Source organism: Podarcis pityusensis (assembly GCF_964106645.2).
Source record: "Podarcis pityusensis genome assembly, chromosome: 14".
NCBI classification, from domain to species: Eukaryota; Metazoa; Chordata; class Lepidosauria; order Squamata; family Lacertidae; genus Podarcis; species Podarcis pityusensis.
The window spans coordinates 17091951-17108690 of NC_138039.1; the positions used below are offsets into that span (position 1 = coordinate 17091951).

General features: G+C 44.9%; 1 protein-coding gene across 1 annotated transcript in view; it reads right to left on the bottom strand.

The window, feature by feature from the left end:
- NTN3 (netrin 3) overlaps nucleotides 1-16740 on the bottom strand; it is a 114626-nt gene that overhangs the window by 25780 nt on the left and 72106 nt on the right. The window contains exons 4-5 of the mRNA XM_080981976.1: nucleotides 4069-4218; nucleotides 1759-1812 (exon numbers count right to left, since the gene is read on the bottom strand). Of these exons, the coding sequence (XP_080838102.1) occupies nucleotides 1759-1812; nucleotides 4069-4218 (204 nt within the window). The remainder of the gene's footprint in view (nucleotides 1-1758; nucleotides 1813-4068; nucleotides 4219-16740) is intronic.

The window sequence follows — 16740 nt, forward strand, 5'->3', positions numbered from 1 at the left end:
AGCTGGGAGGGGCAGGCAGGAAGAGCAGAAGAGAATGGCAAAGGGAAAGTTTTCGCAAGCGATTCAGCAAGAAGTCCACGTAATGGGGCAAAGCAAAAGAACTTTCCCACTGAATTCCTAGCACAAAAGAGCAATTGTGCTAAAGGGTTGGAGAGAAGGGGTGGAGGATAAGGAGAGATTGCTAAAGGCAAGTGGTGGTTTTGGTTTGTTTGGCTGTTGTTGTTGTTCTAGGTAGGATGCGAGGCTGTACATGTGCCCACATTGGACAAATGGGGCATGAGCAGGTGGCCTAATTCAGAAGGACTGCAGGTCTTTTAGAGCTCTGCAACCCTGCTTCTCACCGCGTCTCACCCACCACATTGTTCCAGCTGCACCCTCCACCTGCAGTTTCTACGCACAGGTCTGATTACATGTCCAAAGTCCCAGACAAAGAGGCCCCATGGCGCATCATTCTGCTCTGTGGCTGGGGAGTGGGGGTGGGGGAGATGTCTGATTCAGTTCACATGTGAAAGCCAATCGACCTAATTCACACTTTCTGAAAACAATATGCAAACTGAAACATAGCTATCCTATGAAATTCACACTTCTCTGAAATTTTTGCAGTGCAGTTCTCGGTTCGATTAACGGGCACAAAAATGCACATAGTAAGGTAAAGCACGCCTTAATAATAATCATAATAATGATTGCATTAGTGAAAATAGCATAGAAAAATGCATGTTGTGTTTTCGCAAATGTATAGTTTGCAGCAATCCGCCTGATAGGAGCCGAACAGCATAAAATTTAACTTGGAAACTTTGAGGCATAGAACAGAGAAACGAGGATCCAGCCATCCCTAGCAGCAGCAGAATTTTGAGACAGAAATATTTTCCCACAGGTAACTAATGTGACAGCCAAGAACAAAGAAGAGGAATCTCTTGTGCCTGGGAAGAAGAAATGGGGATGATGGACAACACTTGATCCCCAGAAATGCAGCAGGAGGCAGTGGATTTAGAACCACATTTGCACCTACGGCCTGCAATTTAGCTGGTGGAAACCTGGTCACTTTTGCCCTCGAGCAAACTCTGAGGCTGGGAGCAGTTTTGGCATCAAAATTCCAGCTGACAACCTGAGAAAGGGACACAGAGCCTGTGGCTCTCCAGATACTTTTGGTCTCCAACTCCCTTTAGCCCCAGCCAGCCTGACCGACACAGGAAGTGGCCCTATGCTGAGTCTGACCATTGTTCCATCTAGTTCAATAGTGTCTAAAAATGCAATAAATACATAGTTTACGTGGAAGCGGTGATGGAAAGATACCAAGGGAGCAAAGGAACAGATGAAGTGAATGGCTGCAGTTGCACGGAAGATCATCTGCCTTGCATGCAGAAGGTCCCAGGCTCAATCCCCAGCATCTCCAGCTGGGGATGGGAATGTACCGTCTGAAATCTGGGAGAGCTGCTGCCAGTCAGTGTAGGCAATGCTGAGCTAGATGGACCAATGTGTCTGACTCCATATAAAGCAGGTAGCTTTCTACGTTCCATAACTGAAAGCTATAGGAAGTTTTGGACACGCATTTGGAGAGAGAAAACGATGGAAGAGCTCTGAGTGCACCAGTTGCACTTCAGAAACAAATCCAGGTTGTTCAAATCTCCGAAATCTGGGCAGACATTCATGCAAGCATATTTTTTTTTTGAAGCATCCCCTAAAGTTAGGCAAAAATAAAAAGTTTACAAAGCCAGGGCAGTCTTCCCATTTTTGCGTTTCAACAGAATAAACACTCACCTGCTGGTTCTTCTGTGCTAGTGACCACAGAGGTGGGGTTGATGGCAGGAATCTCTGGAAAAGAAAAGGTGAAATTTCTTAGTTGGCTTGAGCATGTGTGTGCTCACCTGGCCACCGTCCCTTCCCACTTCCAGCAGACAGGTTTGAGAACTACATCTGCAGAATCTAGAGGAGTGTGGCTCTTGAAGGATAGCTGTGTTTCAGTTTGCAAATTTGCACATTAGCTGTGAGCTGATCCAAATTTCTCCTGTATCTCTAGGAACCGCACAGTCCCTGAGGCAGGCTCCAGACCTCAGGATGAAGGGGACCCATGCAAAGGAAATGTCGAGGAGGATGCTGAAAACAAAAACAAGTCCAAAGGCAGATGATGATACAGCCACCACCTTGTTGAAGCTAAGCAGATGTAGGTCTGGTCAGTTCTGAGATAGAAGGCTGTCTGAGGACCGTTTTTTGCTTTGTTGCTACTGTGGGTAAGGAGTGGGAGTTTCTTGTTGTGGATGCTTGTGGGTAGCAATTTAGGCCCCTCAGACTGAGAGTCTGGGTGGTTTGGACGGTGGGGGTGAACAGAGTGAGAGTCTGTTGGCATAGAGTGGGGGCCTCTCTGCCTCTCACACAAAGAGCACCCCACTCTAGTGGACTCCCGTAAATGAAAAATGGGTCAGATACGGTTGTTAAGATCACTGGTTGTTTAGCTGTTTCTATATGTTTGAATGTTTCATTTGTTTTTCCTAGGTATTTGGTTCGATTGGAAATATTAATTTTTGTTGTTGCAGTTTTGCTTGTTTACCTTACGATGGAGTTGTTTATTGGACGTGTTTATATGATTTTGTAATTTTAGTAGATTGCTTTTCACTGTTTATTTTTATTACTTTGTTCCTTGCTCGGGGGTTGGAAACATTCATTGGAGAGCGGGCATTAAATATAAATTATAATAAAATAAATGTATGCCACCTTAAGTTCCATGATAGAAGAAAGGTGGGCTATAAACATCTGAAATAAATAGCTCTAAAATGTCACTTTTTGGTTGAATGCTTATCTTCAGTAACAAACTGTCAGTCTCTATTACATTCTTCTGGGATTCATTGGCTGCCAATTAGCTAACAGGCTACGTTCAAGTTGCTGGTACAGTGGTACCTTGGAAGTCGAACAGAATCCGTTCTGGAAGTCCGTTTGACTTCCAAAATGTTCAAAAACCAAACTGCTTCTGATTGGCTACAGGAAACTGTGGAAGCCCCATCAGACGTTCAGCTTCCAAAAATAGTTCGCAAATCAGAACAGTTACTTCCAGGTTTGCGGCGTTCGGGAAACAAAATGTTCAAAAACTAAGCTGTTCGAAAACCAAGGTACGATTGTATTGGTGTACACAGTGATATAGAGCTTGGGACTTGGCTACCTAAAAGATCACCTCATCCCTTACATACCCAACCAATCACTTCATTCTTCAGGAGAGGTCATCCTGCAGAATCTACCCTATCAGAAGGCTCATGCCACACAATGTTGGAATCAGGCTTTAAGCAGGGGTCAGCAAACTTTTTCAGCAGGGGGCTGGTCCACTGTCCCTCAGACCTTGTGGGGGGCCAACTATATTTTGAAGGGGGGAAAATGAACAAATTCCTATGCCCCACAAATAACCCAGAGATGCATTTTAAATAAAAGGACACATTCTACTCATGTAAAAACATGCTGATTCCCAGACCGTCCGTGGGCCGGATTGAGAAGGCAATTGGGCCGGATCTGGCCCCTGGGCCTTAGTTTGCCTACCCATGCTTTAAGCGTTGCAACACCTGCCTTCTCATGCTTCCTCCCATTACACAGACACTTTCTATTGTTTTTTCAACACCTACTAAAGTCTTTCCTTCAACAAGCCTTCTAAAAACTTTATCCCAGTTCGTATCTGTCTTGGATTTTAACAGATTTTATATATGCCCTGTTGCTTTAAACCATATAATAGGCAACCAGTTCAACTGTTTTATAGATGTAACTTTTTTTATATACATGCTATTACATTGTAAATCACATCGGCATAACTGATGGAATGTGATTCATAAACAAAATAAATAATGGCGATGCTAATTATCATCCTTTTAATGTGTGTGTGTTTTTTAATGCTCTTAAAATGTTTTTAACTTTTACATTTTATTTTCACTTTCTTTTTAATTGCATTGTTTTATCACCAATGCGTTTGATGCCATGTGTGGGATAGGCATCCAATTGATTAATTTGTCATCATCGTCTGAGCTGCAGAAGCTGTCATTGCCATCAGAGAAGCCCATGACAACAAAGCACGAGAAGTTTGGTGGCAGTACTCACTGATGCATGGTGCCACTGGTGACCGACTCTGTTGGTAACCTTTGGCACAGCGGTTGCAGGTCAACCCGGTCACGCCATCTTTGCACGGGCATTGTCCAGTGGTCTGGTTGCAAGTTTTTCCAGCTGCACCAACAGGGTGGCAGTCGCAGGCTAAAAAGGTGGGGGAGGAGTGAAGGAGAGCAGAGAGAAAGAGGAGAAAAGGTTAAAAGTTGCAAGTTGCAAACACACAAATACATTTCATAATACGACATGCCAGGGGAAGCAGAACTATGCATGGACAAAATGGCAATTCAAAACACATGTAACAATGAGCAAAAACTCTTCCAGATTCTCCAGACCTAGCTCAAACTGCCGTGGCACAACAGGGCAGTTATATGCTACAGGGCAAGATCCCAGCCCATCAGGGATCTCGCATAACACCACATAGCCGATCATCTGAGGACAGACACAGCCTATTCCAATTGATAACAGGGCTTCCTGAATAAACAATCCTGAATAAGCAATCCCTGAAAAAAAATTGCTAAAAGGAGAGGTATCTTTCACATTGTTTGCAAAATCATTCCCCCTCCTCACTTTCAGCTCAGTCCTGAACATGAATACAATGCAAGGGCTAAATATCTGTTTGTGGATCAAATGCAAAATACTAAATTATTACCATGGCACTGAATAGACTGCAGAACCAAATGGGAGACAATAGCTTTTTGTAATAAAGGAAGCTGCTCTAATCCTGCAAAATACAGTTAGATTTATTAGCAAGCTCCAACTCTGTTACCCTCTTTCTCCAAAAGCTTTCTCTTTTCTCTCTCTCGCTCTTTTCCTATATAATTGCACTATCACACATACCGTAATTTGGCTTAATACTCAACTCATCCCCCAAGGAGTTTTGCAAACTTGTGTTTTTGTGACCCAGTTTTAGTCACACACAGTAATTTGCAACATTTGCATTTACCAGAGTTTAATGCTGCATTTTATGGATGCTTTTAATAATGCAGTGTTGAGTATATTAACTTCATAAAGTTTTGTTTCTGTCTTTTCTGAACACAGTTTAATGTGGGAGCTCAGAATTCTTTAAGAAGGATCCTTCGCCCAGGAGTAGCCAACATGGCACTCTCCAGAAGTGGTCAGGCTGGAACTCCCATCATCTCTGACCATGGGCGTAGCTAGGAGTTTTGTTGAGGGGGCAGAACCGACGTGATTGGTCAGTCAGTTAAGTATTACTATTGTTTTACTTGATCTAGGACAGGGGTAGGCAAGGTTTACCGGCCATGGGCTGGATCACTCCCACAGAGATCGCCCGTGGGCCGGACTGGAGCAGCGTGATGCCGGGAAATCGCGTCTGCGCATGTCCACAGCGCCGGAAATCACTTCTGCTCATGCCCAGATGCCGAAAATCATGCCTGCACAGAAGCGATTTTCAGCGTTTGGACATGCACAGACACGATTTCTGGTATCTGCGCATGTGCAGAACCATTTCTGGCGCCACTTGGCGAGTCCCCGCGCTACACTGTGCTGGTTTAGCGCAGCGCACGGAGAACTCACAGAGGGGTTGGCTCGTGGGCCAGTAAAACGGTCTTTGTGGGCTGCATCCGGCCCATGGGCCGCACATTGCCGGCCCCTGATCTAGGGCGAAGCAGCTGCCCTAGCCCCCCCTGGCTATGCCCATTGGCCACGTTTGGCTGGGGCTGGAGGTCAACACCATCTGGAGTGCTTCAAGCTGCAGAAGTCTGCATAGACTAAGCTGAGATAGATGGACAGGTTCATATATTTATGACAAAGGCGGAGCCATAGTATAAGGCTTGGGTTTGGAGAAGGGAGGTTGGCCAAGGAGGAACAAATGGTCCTTCTTGAAAGCTTAGAAGTTCCAGCTTGGGTACTAATCATGCCCTGTGGACATAACCTCTAGTTGTTTATGAGATAGCTGTCCTATTTCAGTCCTTTTGCCTTGGGGGAGGGAGGCAGAGACAACTTTTTAACTTCTAAGCATTCAAGAGCATCAGCAAAACTTGGTAGCAAGCCATAAACAAACTTCACTCAAAGCACCCAAGTCAGACTTAATGGGTAATCCAAACCCGAGTTCTGCCGGGATGAGCAGAGTTTGCAAAAGGCAGATCTCCAGCTGAGCCTGCGCTAAACCAGCTTATGTCACTCATCCCAGTTCATCTGCAGCTGGCTGAACTGAGGCCACAGTAAGTCCCCCCCAAAGGAGAACATGGTGAGGTCTGGGGGAGACTGGTCCCTATTCTAAACTCCTTGCATCTCAGATAGGTGACCAGCAATCCAGTGAAACTTACACTGGCACTAAGCTATGCTATGCTAACATCATTCCTATTGTCTTCAGTGGGTCTTCCGGTCTGCTCAGGCTATTTCTTGTATCTGTTAAACTTCACTGTCACTTGTGAGTCTCTTGCAGAAGCTGGCCCTTAAGGAATCACCCAACTATAGACCAACACGCAGCTGTTCCTTGGGAATGTAAATCTGCCATAATGTGACAATACAAACCATGGGAAACTCTTCTTCCTTTCTCTTCCCCTTTCAGTTGCAAACCAGCCTTGATGTTTGGGTCCCCCACTCCCCTTCCCTTGCTCGTTTTCAAAAAGCTTGACAAGTCCTGCAGGAGGATTGCATGCAGCCTATCTGTGATATGTTTTCAGTTACACAATTTACATCTGACTCTGTGCTCTTTGAAAGCAGGAGAATAATGGATAATACATGGCAAAGAGTAAACTGATGAATAACAAACAGGAGCAGGCGGTGGGGGGGGGTTGAGGAGGGGGGGAAGAAGAACAGCCACCCTCTGAGTTGAAACACTCAAGGGCACATAGAAGCCTGTTTGTGCAAATGAGGACTTCTGTGGGACTTGCAAGTGGGCTGGAGCAGGAGCCAGCGTGATGGTAACAGCACCAAGGAGCAAGCAGCTTCTCCTTATATGTTGCCACTTTGGGCAGCACTTATAGCAGCCGTGGTTGGTGCCCACCGAGACCTATGGGGTGGAAGGCAGGGAGCCCAACAGTGGGTGGCGCCAGAGCCAATGACAGGGGGAACCAATTAATACTAGACTTGTCACCATCCTTTCTCCCTGCTGAGCGCTACAAGGGGCAGCACTGAGACTATGGGATGGGTTGTAGGTCAGGCAGGCAGGTGGGTGGGAGGGCTGGCTGATAGCACACTGGAGTTGGTGGGGCACTGCCGCATTTGCCCAAGTGTATTGGCAAGTCACTGGCAGTTTGATCACATGCAGGTGTGTTGGCACAGCCATGCCTGTTTCACTATCACTGGGAAGTGAGGAAGTTGCTGCCATGGGGCAAGGGTGTGCGAAGATGAGGTCTGGCACAAGCACCCAGCAATCCTGGGCATCTGCTTGAGGCATTTTGGGGTAACCTTGGGTCTTTTGTAGTGGGCCTCGGGCCCCATTTGCACCATACACTTAAAGCTGCATTACACCACTTAAAACAGAATGGTTTAACAGGGAACTCTGGAAATCGTAGCTCAGTTAGGAGAATAGGGATCACACCACCCTTAGCAAGCTAGAGTTCCCAGGATTCAATGGGGAAGCCCAAGGTTGTTTAGAGTTGTATGATACTGCTTTAAATATATGGTTTATATAAGGCCTCAGATGTCCTGCCTCTTCCCCCACTTAAAAAAAAACCCTATACAGTGGTACCTTGGGTTAAGTACTTAATTCGTTCTGGAGGTCTGTTTTTAACCTGAAACTGTTCTTAACCTGAAGCACCACTTTGGCTCATGGGGCCTCCTGCTGCTGCCGCGCCACCGGAGCACGATTTCTGTTCTCATCCTGAAGCAAAGTTCTTAACCCGAGGTACTATTTCTGGGTTAGCAGAGTCTGTAACCTGAAGCGTATGTAACCTGAAGCGTATGTAACCCGAGGTACCACTGTATTATTTTTAGTTTATATTTATTCACACTTTGCCCTGCCTGAGCCTCAGCTCCTTGGGTTAAGCTCCTGGAGATCAGACTGTTTGAAACCAGCACTCACAGCTGCCTTCCAGCATTAAGCTCTGGGCACCCAGAAACAGCCAACTTTCCTTTCTGCCACCCCAGGGCTAAGTAAGCTGCATCAGGGGGACAGTCTGTCTCCTACGGAAACTGGAAGGAATTTCCACGCTGCTCTCAGCGGTCTGCCGATCATGAGCAAGTGACAGGGCAGAGTGGAAGGGAAAGTGCGTTAAGGCTCATTAAAGGTAACGAATTGCAACCTTGAGAGAGACAGAGGGAGGTAATCCAGAAAGAACTACAGAGTGTAGCTTCCAGTGGGGATTCTTTAAATTTGGAAAAAAACGTGTAGTGAAGGAGATCTGGTTTATGTCAGGGGGGGAGGGGCTAAATTTATTTACAATGCTTTGCTCATTTTTATTGTCAGAAAAGCAAACAGTGAGGGTGGTTTGCACAACCAAGTTGCTGGGGCCAATTAACCAATCTTGACGGTCCTTGGCCCGAAAGGAATCAAGAGCCTTGGCTTCTTCCCGCCATGAAAAATTGCGCATTAAATAAGATTCATGTTAACCATGTAACTGCAGATTAATAAAATGGAGAAATATGATTAAGACCACATTTATTACACTGCAATTGTGGTGGACATTTCTCTCAGCCCTGTAAATATATAATCTGCAGTTTGCAACCACCAGGGGCTCTTAAAGCGGAACGGTCAAAATTAGGTCAAAATGTGACGGAGGTATGTCCTCTGTCTGAGCCATTGATGGATGAACACACAGTGACCACTGGGCTCTGGGAAGGAGAGAGGAGCAGCAGGGGGTGAATGGAAGTGCAGGGTAGCTGTGGCCAAAGCCCAAAGATATGTGGCCATCATGATTTGAGCCTGCTCTAACCAAGAAGTGGAACAAGACGGTAGGAAGACAATGGGGCAGAGTGGACAGTCAGGGGATACCATTTCTGAAAGCTAATGTGAAGGAAATAAGGATTTCAGCTGTTTTGTGTTGGTTCTTTGGTTGTGACATTAGGCTTGTAATTTTTTTTCCCTTTAAAGGCTCTAACCTACAGGAAAGTCTAATGTCCACAAGAAGGTGAAGTGTTTAAGAAGGCATGTTTTGCTCAGGAAGTTTTGCTCAAAGGTTCATTCTAGAAACCTGGCAGTGAAGGGGAAATAGAAAAGTACCCAATACTGTGCCCTTCTCCTGACTGGTGAAAAAGTTGGAAGAGAGTATGTGAAAATATTGAATATGTTAAGCTAGAAACTAAGATAGGTGGTCAGAAGGTTGCAGAGTGGGAAACCTGACGAATTAGAAAAAGGGCTGAAACACTTAAGAGAGCATTAAAACACACAGTGGTACCTCAGGTTATGTACTTAATTCATTCCAGAGGTCCTGAAACTGTTCTTAACCTGAAGCACCACTTTAGCTAATGGGGCCTCCCGCTGCCACCGCGCCGCTGCTGCGCGATTTCTGTTCTCATCCTGAAGCAAAGTTCTTAACCTGAGATACTATTTCTGGATTAGCGGAGTCTGTAACCTGAAGCGTATGTAACCCGAGGTACCACTGTAGTAGAGATCACAGTTGGGCACTTTAGGAGAAAGGCACCAGAAGAGGACCACGAAGGGACCACGACTCTAAAGTGAGGGATGTAAACTGATAAGTATTTGCATGATTAGGGAAGCAGTCTTGAAAAGGTAGAGCTGGATGGGTTTGTCTCTGTTTATTTATTTGTTCTTGTGAGTAACTACTCAAAGGACAAAATTACTTTGTTTCTAAAACAATTTTCTCAAACACTTCCTTACCAAAGCCTTAAGTAAAAGCATATTTTGTTTTGGAAAACTTTGGTCTGGGGCCTTGTTATTTACCCCATATGTAATTGTCATACTACTCTACCCAGTTTGGGGAGTGGGTTGGGTCAGTTAAAGTTCAAGCGGTTAAGGGGCTGCTTAGAGGAGGTGGGCAGAGAAACATAAAGCTATCCCCTTGGAGGTAATGGGCTGGCTTGGCTGGTTTTCTCACCAGACTTTCCTCTTGCAGTGTAGGGTACGGCTCATGATATGCGAGAATTTCTCCTAAGTAGAAAATGGGTGCATTGAGGACAAGGATTCTAGCTAGGGTGGCCACTCAGGAACCATCACTAAAAAAAAGGCATCATATTGTACAAACATTATTCTAGCCCGTATGCTATAGCATAACAGCCCTTGCACCGGCAGTTTGAGAACACTGAATCTGAGTCTTTATCTTGGACCTGGAAGAGCCATCCCTTCAAACAGAGTACACCTTCAAATAGATGAACGTCATTTGCAAAGTTGGATGCATGTCTGCTCTAATTCTAGCCCAGCTTGCCACGCCACTTGCTTCCTGATGCCAGGGATTCAATCCGGTCCTGTATACCTGAAGGAGCGTCTCCACCCCCATCGTTCAGCCCGGACACTGAGATCCAGCGCCGAGGGCCTTCTGGCGGTTCCCTCATTGCGAGAAGTGAGGTTACAGGGAACCAAGCAGAGGGCCTTCTTGGTAGTGGCACCCAACCTGTGGAACGCCCTTCCATCAGATGTCAAGGAAATAAGCAGCTATCCTATTTTTAAAAGACATCTGAAGGCAGCCCTGTTTAGGGAAGTTTTTAATATTTAATGCTGTATTGTTTTTACCACTCAACTGGGAGCCACGCAGAGTGGCTGGGGAAACTCAGCCAGATGGGTGGGGTATAAATAATAAATTATTATTATATTATTATTATTATCTTGCACCTTTGGTATGCATAGCAGGTACATGTACTCATTCAACTATGGTGACATTATGCTAGGTCAGTCTGTCTAACTTGCCCAGTGCAGTCTACTCTGAGTGTTAGCTGTTCTTCAGGTTCACGGACAGAGATCTCTTGCTTCCTTATTCTTTTAAGTGAACGAAGTTAAGCCAGGGACCTTCTCCTTTGGCCACAGGAGAAGGCAAGGCCAAAGAGAGCAGGATGGGCTCCATCTCTCCCTGCTACTGGGATCCTTGCTTTGCCCCAAAACGTGTTCAGGATCCCCCTGGAGAGTGAATAAAATGGCTAGCAGATCCACAGCCCTGAGTCCAGGGTACCGTTACTTTTGGCATCAGTTTTTGCTGGATGAAAGGAGGGAGAGAAGCAGCGAAGCGTGATGAGTGTTCCATCAGCAAGTCTTGGACAAGGGCCTGCTTAAAAGATGGGGGGAAAGTATCATGGTTTCCATCAGTGCAACAGTCAAACATGACTCCAATGCCAAACAAAAACACACATATGCGCACATCCCCCCCCCAAAGAGATGTTATCGTTTCCCTAATTTTCACCAGATGGGATCCTGCCAATGCGCCATGTCCCAGTGCAACAGGCCCTCTCCAACTCAGCAAGAAGCAAGCACACAACACCTAATGGGGAACAGATGCAATGGGCCTTATCAGATCCTAGCCAGGATTGGAAACGGACGTGTTTCTGATGAGGGTATTTGAGGGGCTCAGCTGTGATAACACATGGCAGCGGGTGGCGGAGTCCTCAGATGATGTTGAGCCTTCCCTCAGTCACAACATGCTTTGATGCTGGGAAGCTGCGCGTAACACTTCTCGGAGTGAGCTGGGCTGCTCTCTTCCTCGTAGAGCAGCTTTAACAGGGTCACAAAACACCAAACCAAAAATCCCACCTTTCAGAGGTCCCAGCAGTCAGTCTGCACGATAACACCAACAAGGATGACAAGGTAACCACAAACCAGGAGTGGGCCATATCTGTCTGGGGCAGCACCCCAGTTCTAGGTGGGGCCACAGCCAGTGATGGGCAGAAGGACCAAAAGTGGTTGGAGACGCCCCTTTCCATCCTTCTGTCACTTCCTCCCCCCCCACTCTGTTCTACCCCTTTTCTCCCTCCTTCTCAGTCTTTCTCCCTGCCCTATGGACTGCTGAGGGAGGTCCTTTCTCTCTCCCTGTCTCCCACTTCTTTAAATATTAATAATTTCCCAAAGGTCTATGGATGAGTTGACATTTCAGGTTGGTTTTATTGCTGGTGGTTTACCAAGGTTATCGCCAATTGTTTCCCCCTGCTGTTTAGTGCTGATCTTATCTGCTTTATCTGATAGTTTAAATTTTAAGACACCCCCCCCCACACACATTTTAGCACTAGGTTTCCTAATCACTTTTATTTACTTTAAACAAATATCAGCAATCCGAACATTGAACTATACCAAATATAAACAGCGGGTAGAAACATGAGAAATGTTCACCACGTGACTAGACTGCAATAGATCTAGATCTAAATCATAACAATGGCTTAAGGACCGGCAATTTGATACAAAACTTTCCCTCCCCCCCCCCTCTTATGCTTCAATCCTTATTGAACTCAGGTGGACTTACTTCTGAGTAGACCTGTATGGGGATTGCACTGTTAACCAGTGTTAGAAACTGATATATGAAAGCTAGGAGCTAAATGGCACCTTAAACCTAGGTTATGGGTGCAACAACAGAATGTCTAGGCGCACTTTTTATAACAAGAATACAAAGCTGAAAATGAATGAACTGCAGTTAAAATATTATGTTCATTTTTCTCATGGTCTAGTCCTTAAGAGGATCTCTTCTCCAGTCTTCACAGAGTAGCTGGAAGTGGGGAGGCAGAAAAAGGTCCTCCTTTCCTTCCACTCTGCAGTTTTAATCTGAAATCTTAGGCGCAGTACTGTGCCTAGGGCTCAAAAACTGCTCGTGCTAATGAAATGCCCTGTTGCAAAATGCGCCTAGAACAATGGGAGTTTCGGACATTGCTGTTAACTGCAATAATTATTTGTAATACTTCTGCAGTTTACCATCCTTCCCCATCCATAGATGGAACCTTAAAATATGTGTTTGGGAGGAGCGGGGAGGAGCGATAAGATTTTAGCAGTTATTTTATCTTATGAGTCACCTTGCTAAGTGGTGGTTTTAAGCAGCTGAGTTAGACTGTTGGTTTAGTTTTATCATTTTGGGAAATCAGGCATGGCCCCACCAACCCCAGTGTGCCACCACTTGCCTTCCTTCCGACTGACAACCAGTCCAGAGGGTGGGTGGAGCTGCCTGCCAGCTTCCTCTTCCTTGGTCTCATTGTTGCCCTTATGGAATTCAGCAGGGAGTGCCACCTACTGTTGGTCTCCCTGTCTTCTACCCTACTAGTCTCAATGTGTACCAGCCACCACTGGGCCAGGTGAACAGGCAGGTCAGAGTGCCAGAACAGGTGTTGGCATTGACGGAGTGTTTGAGACAGCAGCTCCCCAAGGGTTCCAGGTTCTGACACCAGCCCTTGGTATGAACTATAATGCTGTCATAAGTCAACCAGCCCCCTGAAAGACAACTGTATTCAATGCACTGATGTGGGTTCTCTGGAGGAAAAAAAACAAATCAGGAATTTTCCTGGTGCCTTAAAGCTAGCATGTTAATTTTATATGCTATATAAATATCTCAAATATTTTTCCAATCGTCAAAAGTAGTTGAACTATTTCATTTGGAATTAAAAATTCAATTAAATATAATTAATGTGGTGTAAAATCTTATGTTTCAAAGCTTTACTTGGAAATTACTTTTATTGGAATACTTGTAAATAACTTTTAAGACATGACAATCTAATAGCATGTACTCTCCATACATAGTTTAAGTTTCAAGGGAGAAGGGGCAATGAAAACACACACATACACAGAAATCTCACACACATTTTCTACAGATAGTAGCCTGAAAATAATTAATTGCATCTTTGAAACTGCTCAATTTGTCTGATAGGACACTAGGATCCATTTATTATGTTACCAATTTGTTTTTGTGAACAAATATATTTTTAGATGTTGAAAAATTTCCATGGAAAAAGCGGGTAGTGGAAAATTCTCTGGAATATTATTTTGTTGCAGGAAATTTTGCAACCCACATCCCTGTACAAAGGCATTTCAAAAAGACAGCAACTTCTGACACTCAAAGGTTTGGCACTCGGATGCTTAGGCAGGAATTCAAGCAAGCTGGTAAAGTATCATCAAAAGGACAGATGTCGAAGGGTTGCTCTGATGGCGCGGGGGGTGTCAAGCTTTCTCAAGTGCTCTGATCTAACCCTCACAATGAAAGGTTGAAGGATGTTTGCTACAAACACTGCCCATTTAATCACACAGCAAATTATGCGATGTGCTAAGAAGTGGCTTCCCAGACTGGACAAAGCTGCTACACTAGCTTTGTGGCAGGTGGGTCCCTGTTGCTTAGTGGGATGAGAAGGTCTGGTTCTGCCAGTGCATTTGCACCGTGCTGACCTGCCTGTTCTCACCCTTCTCCCTCCCAGTAAGGAATGCCAACTCACCTGCTGGAAAGCTGGTGTAGTGGATCTACTGGATTTGCTACAATGCATGTGGTGAGGGATGCTGAATCGGGTTCTTTTAAAGAGGAATTAGACAAATTTGTGGAGGAAAAGGCTATCAGTGGCTACCATTCACGATGGCACTACCATCAGAGGCAGTGTGTCTCTGAAGGTCAATAGAATGGAAATCAAGCAAGCAAATACAATCAGTATTTGTTGCTTTTGTTTTCAGTCCTCAATCAATATATAACTGATTATGTCCCCACCACATTTGCATTGTGTTTCCTTTGCAGTGAAATGAATGGGGTGGAATAAGGTAATGGCAACACAGAATCACAGAATTATAGAGTTGGAAGGGACCCCAAGGGTTATCTAGTGCAACCCCCTATAATATATAATTGATTACATAAGCTACTTAATTTTGCCGCACAGGAACAGAGGGACAAAGATTGTCAATTTGGCAGAAGACAAACTGCAGCAGAATGGAAACAGGGCTGCATGCAGCAGAGAGTGAGTGGAACAGAAAATGATGCCATCTTACATCCCTAGTGGAGACCCAACCAAGGCTAGAGCTCTCCGTGCATGTGGATGATTTAGGCTGGGTAGACAGCTCTGCCTCTGGACATGCCCCTATAACAGCAATACCTTGGATGAGGCCATTAAGTTGCCAGCAGAGACCTTAAATCATCACGTTTCATTTGCCAAAGAGCCTGCCCTTGCCCCTCGAAGGGAGGATATTTTTGCTTCTAAGAGCTTAGCTGCTGCTGCTTCCCTGGCTTTCATTGGGTACTGTGCACATTTTATGGCTTTGCTTAAATTATGGGGATTAATATTGAGACGTGCCTTAGTTGGCTTTTCAGTTACAACCGTTCAATTAACCCACCCTGAGCATTTCTCCTGTGTTTTCCATATGCCCTGCTTTTCCATATTATCAAGTTCACTTCATACTTTATCCGTTGGCAGAGGGATCATTAGAGGCATTAGCCTGTCAACTTTAATATGGCCTTTGCCTCCCAGACATCCTTGGGATGCTGTACAAGTGCTCAATGGGATGCTGCCTGCGCTTTGGATGTGTGATTATAGAAAGCTTGTAGAAAAGCACATTTTGGAACTATCTTCAGAGTAGATTGAGCTCCTGGCTCCAGCACAGAAAATGCATTAGAGCTACCATTTGAGAAAGACATTAATGGCATTAAGAACAAATCAAAACACAAGCCCTGGTGCCTTCTTGCCCATACAAATCCAGTTGCCCCCCTTTATTTGCACATCTATTTACATTTATGTAAATTTGAAAGAGCCTTTGGTTCCTTTAATAGTTGCTCAACATCCAGAAATTTCAGCTAGTATGGCTTCTCTGATCTTTGCCTAACAAACCGAACCCGCAAGGATCGGACAAGGATTAAAATATACTCAGTATCCTGGGAGCCATTTGGTTGATGAGCAGTTTATGCAAATGTATAAAACAGGCAACCATTTTTCTCCCCTTTTACTCCTACAAAACACCATCTGAGGTGAAGCAGGGGATCACCACGACCCCATCTGCAGCAGTAGTGTGGACCATAAGAAGACAATGGAAGCGGTCCTCAAAGCACCTTACATAGACCTGGCAAGCATCCTAGTTAGATATTTACCAAGTCAGGGCAGGGATGGGGATGTCCATTTTCTCCAGGTTTAGGGCAGTATATAAATTGAGTAAATAATAATAATAATTCTCTGGTAGCAATATTGCCACTTTACTATCTGACTTGAATCTTTCTTATTTGGCCAAGAGTGAAAGACCCATTTATGAGACCCACTTTTGATTTAGCCCCATTTGTCACCACTAGTGTTTATTTATTAGATTTCCATCTCAAGTTTCCATCAAGGTGGCTTCACACACGCTTTTCCACCTCCCCTTTTTACCCTTACAACAACTCTGTGAAGTGGGTTGGGCTACAAGACAGTGACTGGTTGAAGGTCGCCCAATGAGCTTCATAACTGAGTGGGGATTTGAACCCTGGTCTCCTGGGTCTTGGTCCAACACTCTAACCACTACACCACACTGGCTCCTGACCATTCTGCCTGCAAGGGAACCACTTGATCTTTATGGTTACTCTCTCAGATTGGCCACTAGAATACAGTCAAGAACATACCATTTTACAGTTTACAGGCAAAAGGCAGTTTGGGATTAACAGCACGACAAAAAAGCTAGGATATGTGTTATCGCACAATTACACTTGAATGAATTTTTGAATGCTAGTGTGGTTGGTAGAGAGGTTTAGTTTTCTAATAATGCATGCTGATGGCGCAGAACTTTGCCACATTGATGATGATTTCGTTAGTGGAGTCTGACAAAAGGAGGGAAGTGTAAAAATTATCTAGTGTGCCCGGGAATTTGATTAAAATAGGTGTGACGAATAAGGAACAAATGTCCTTATACTA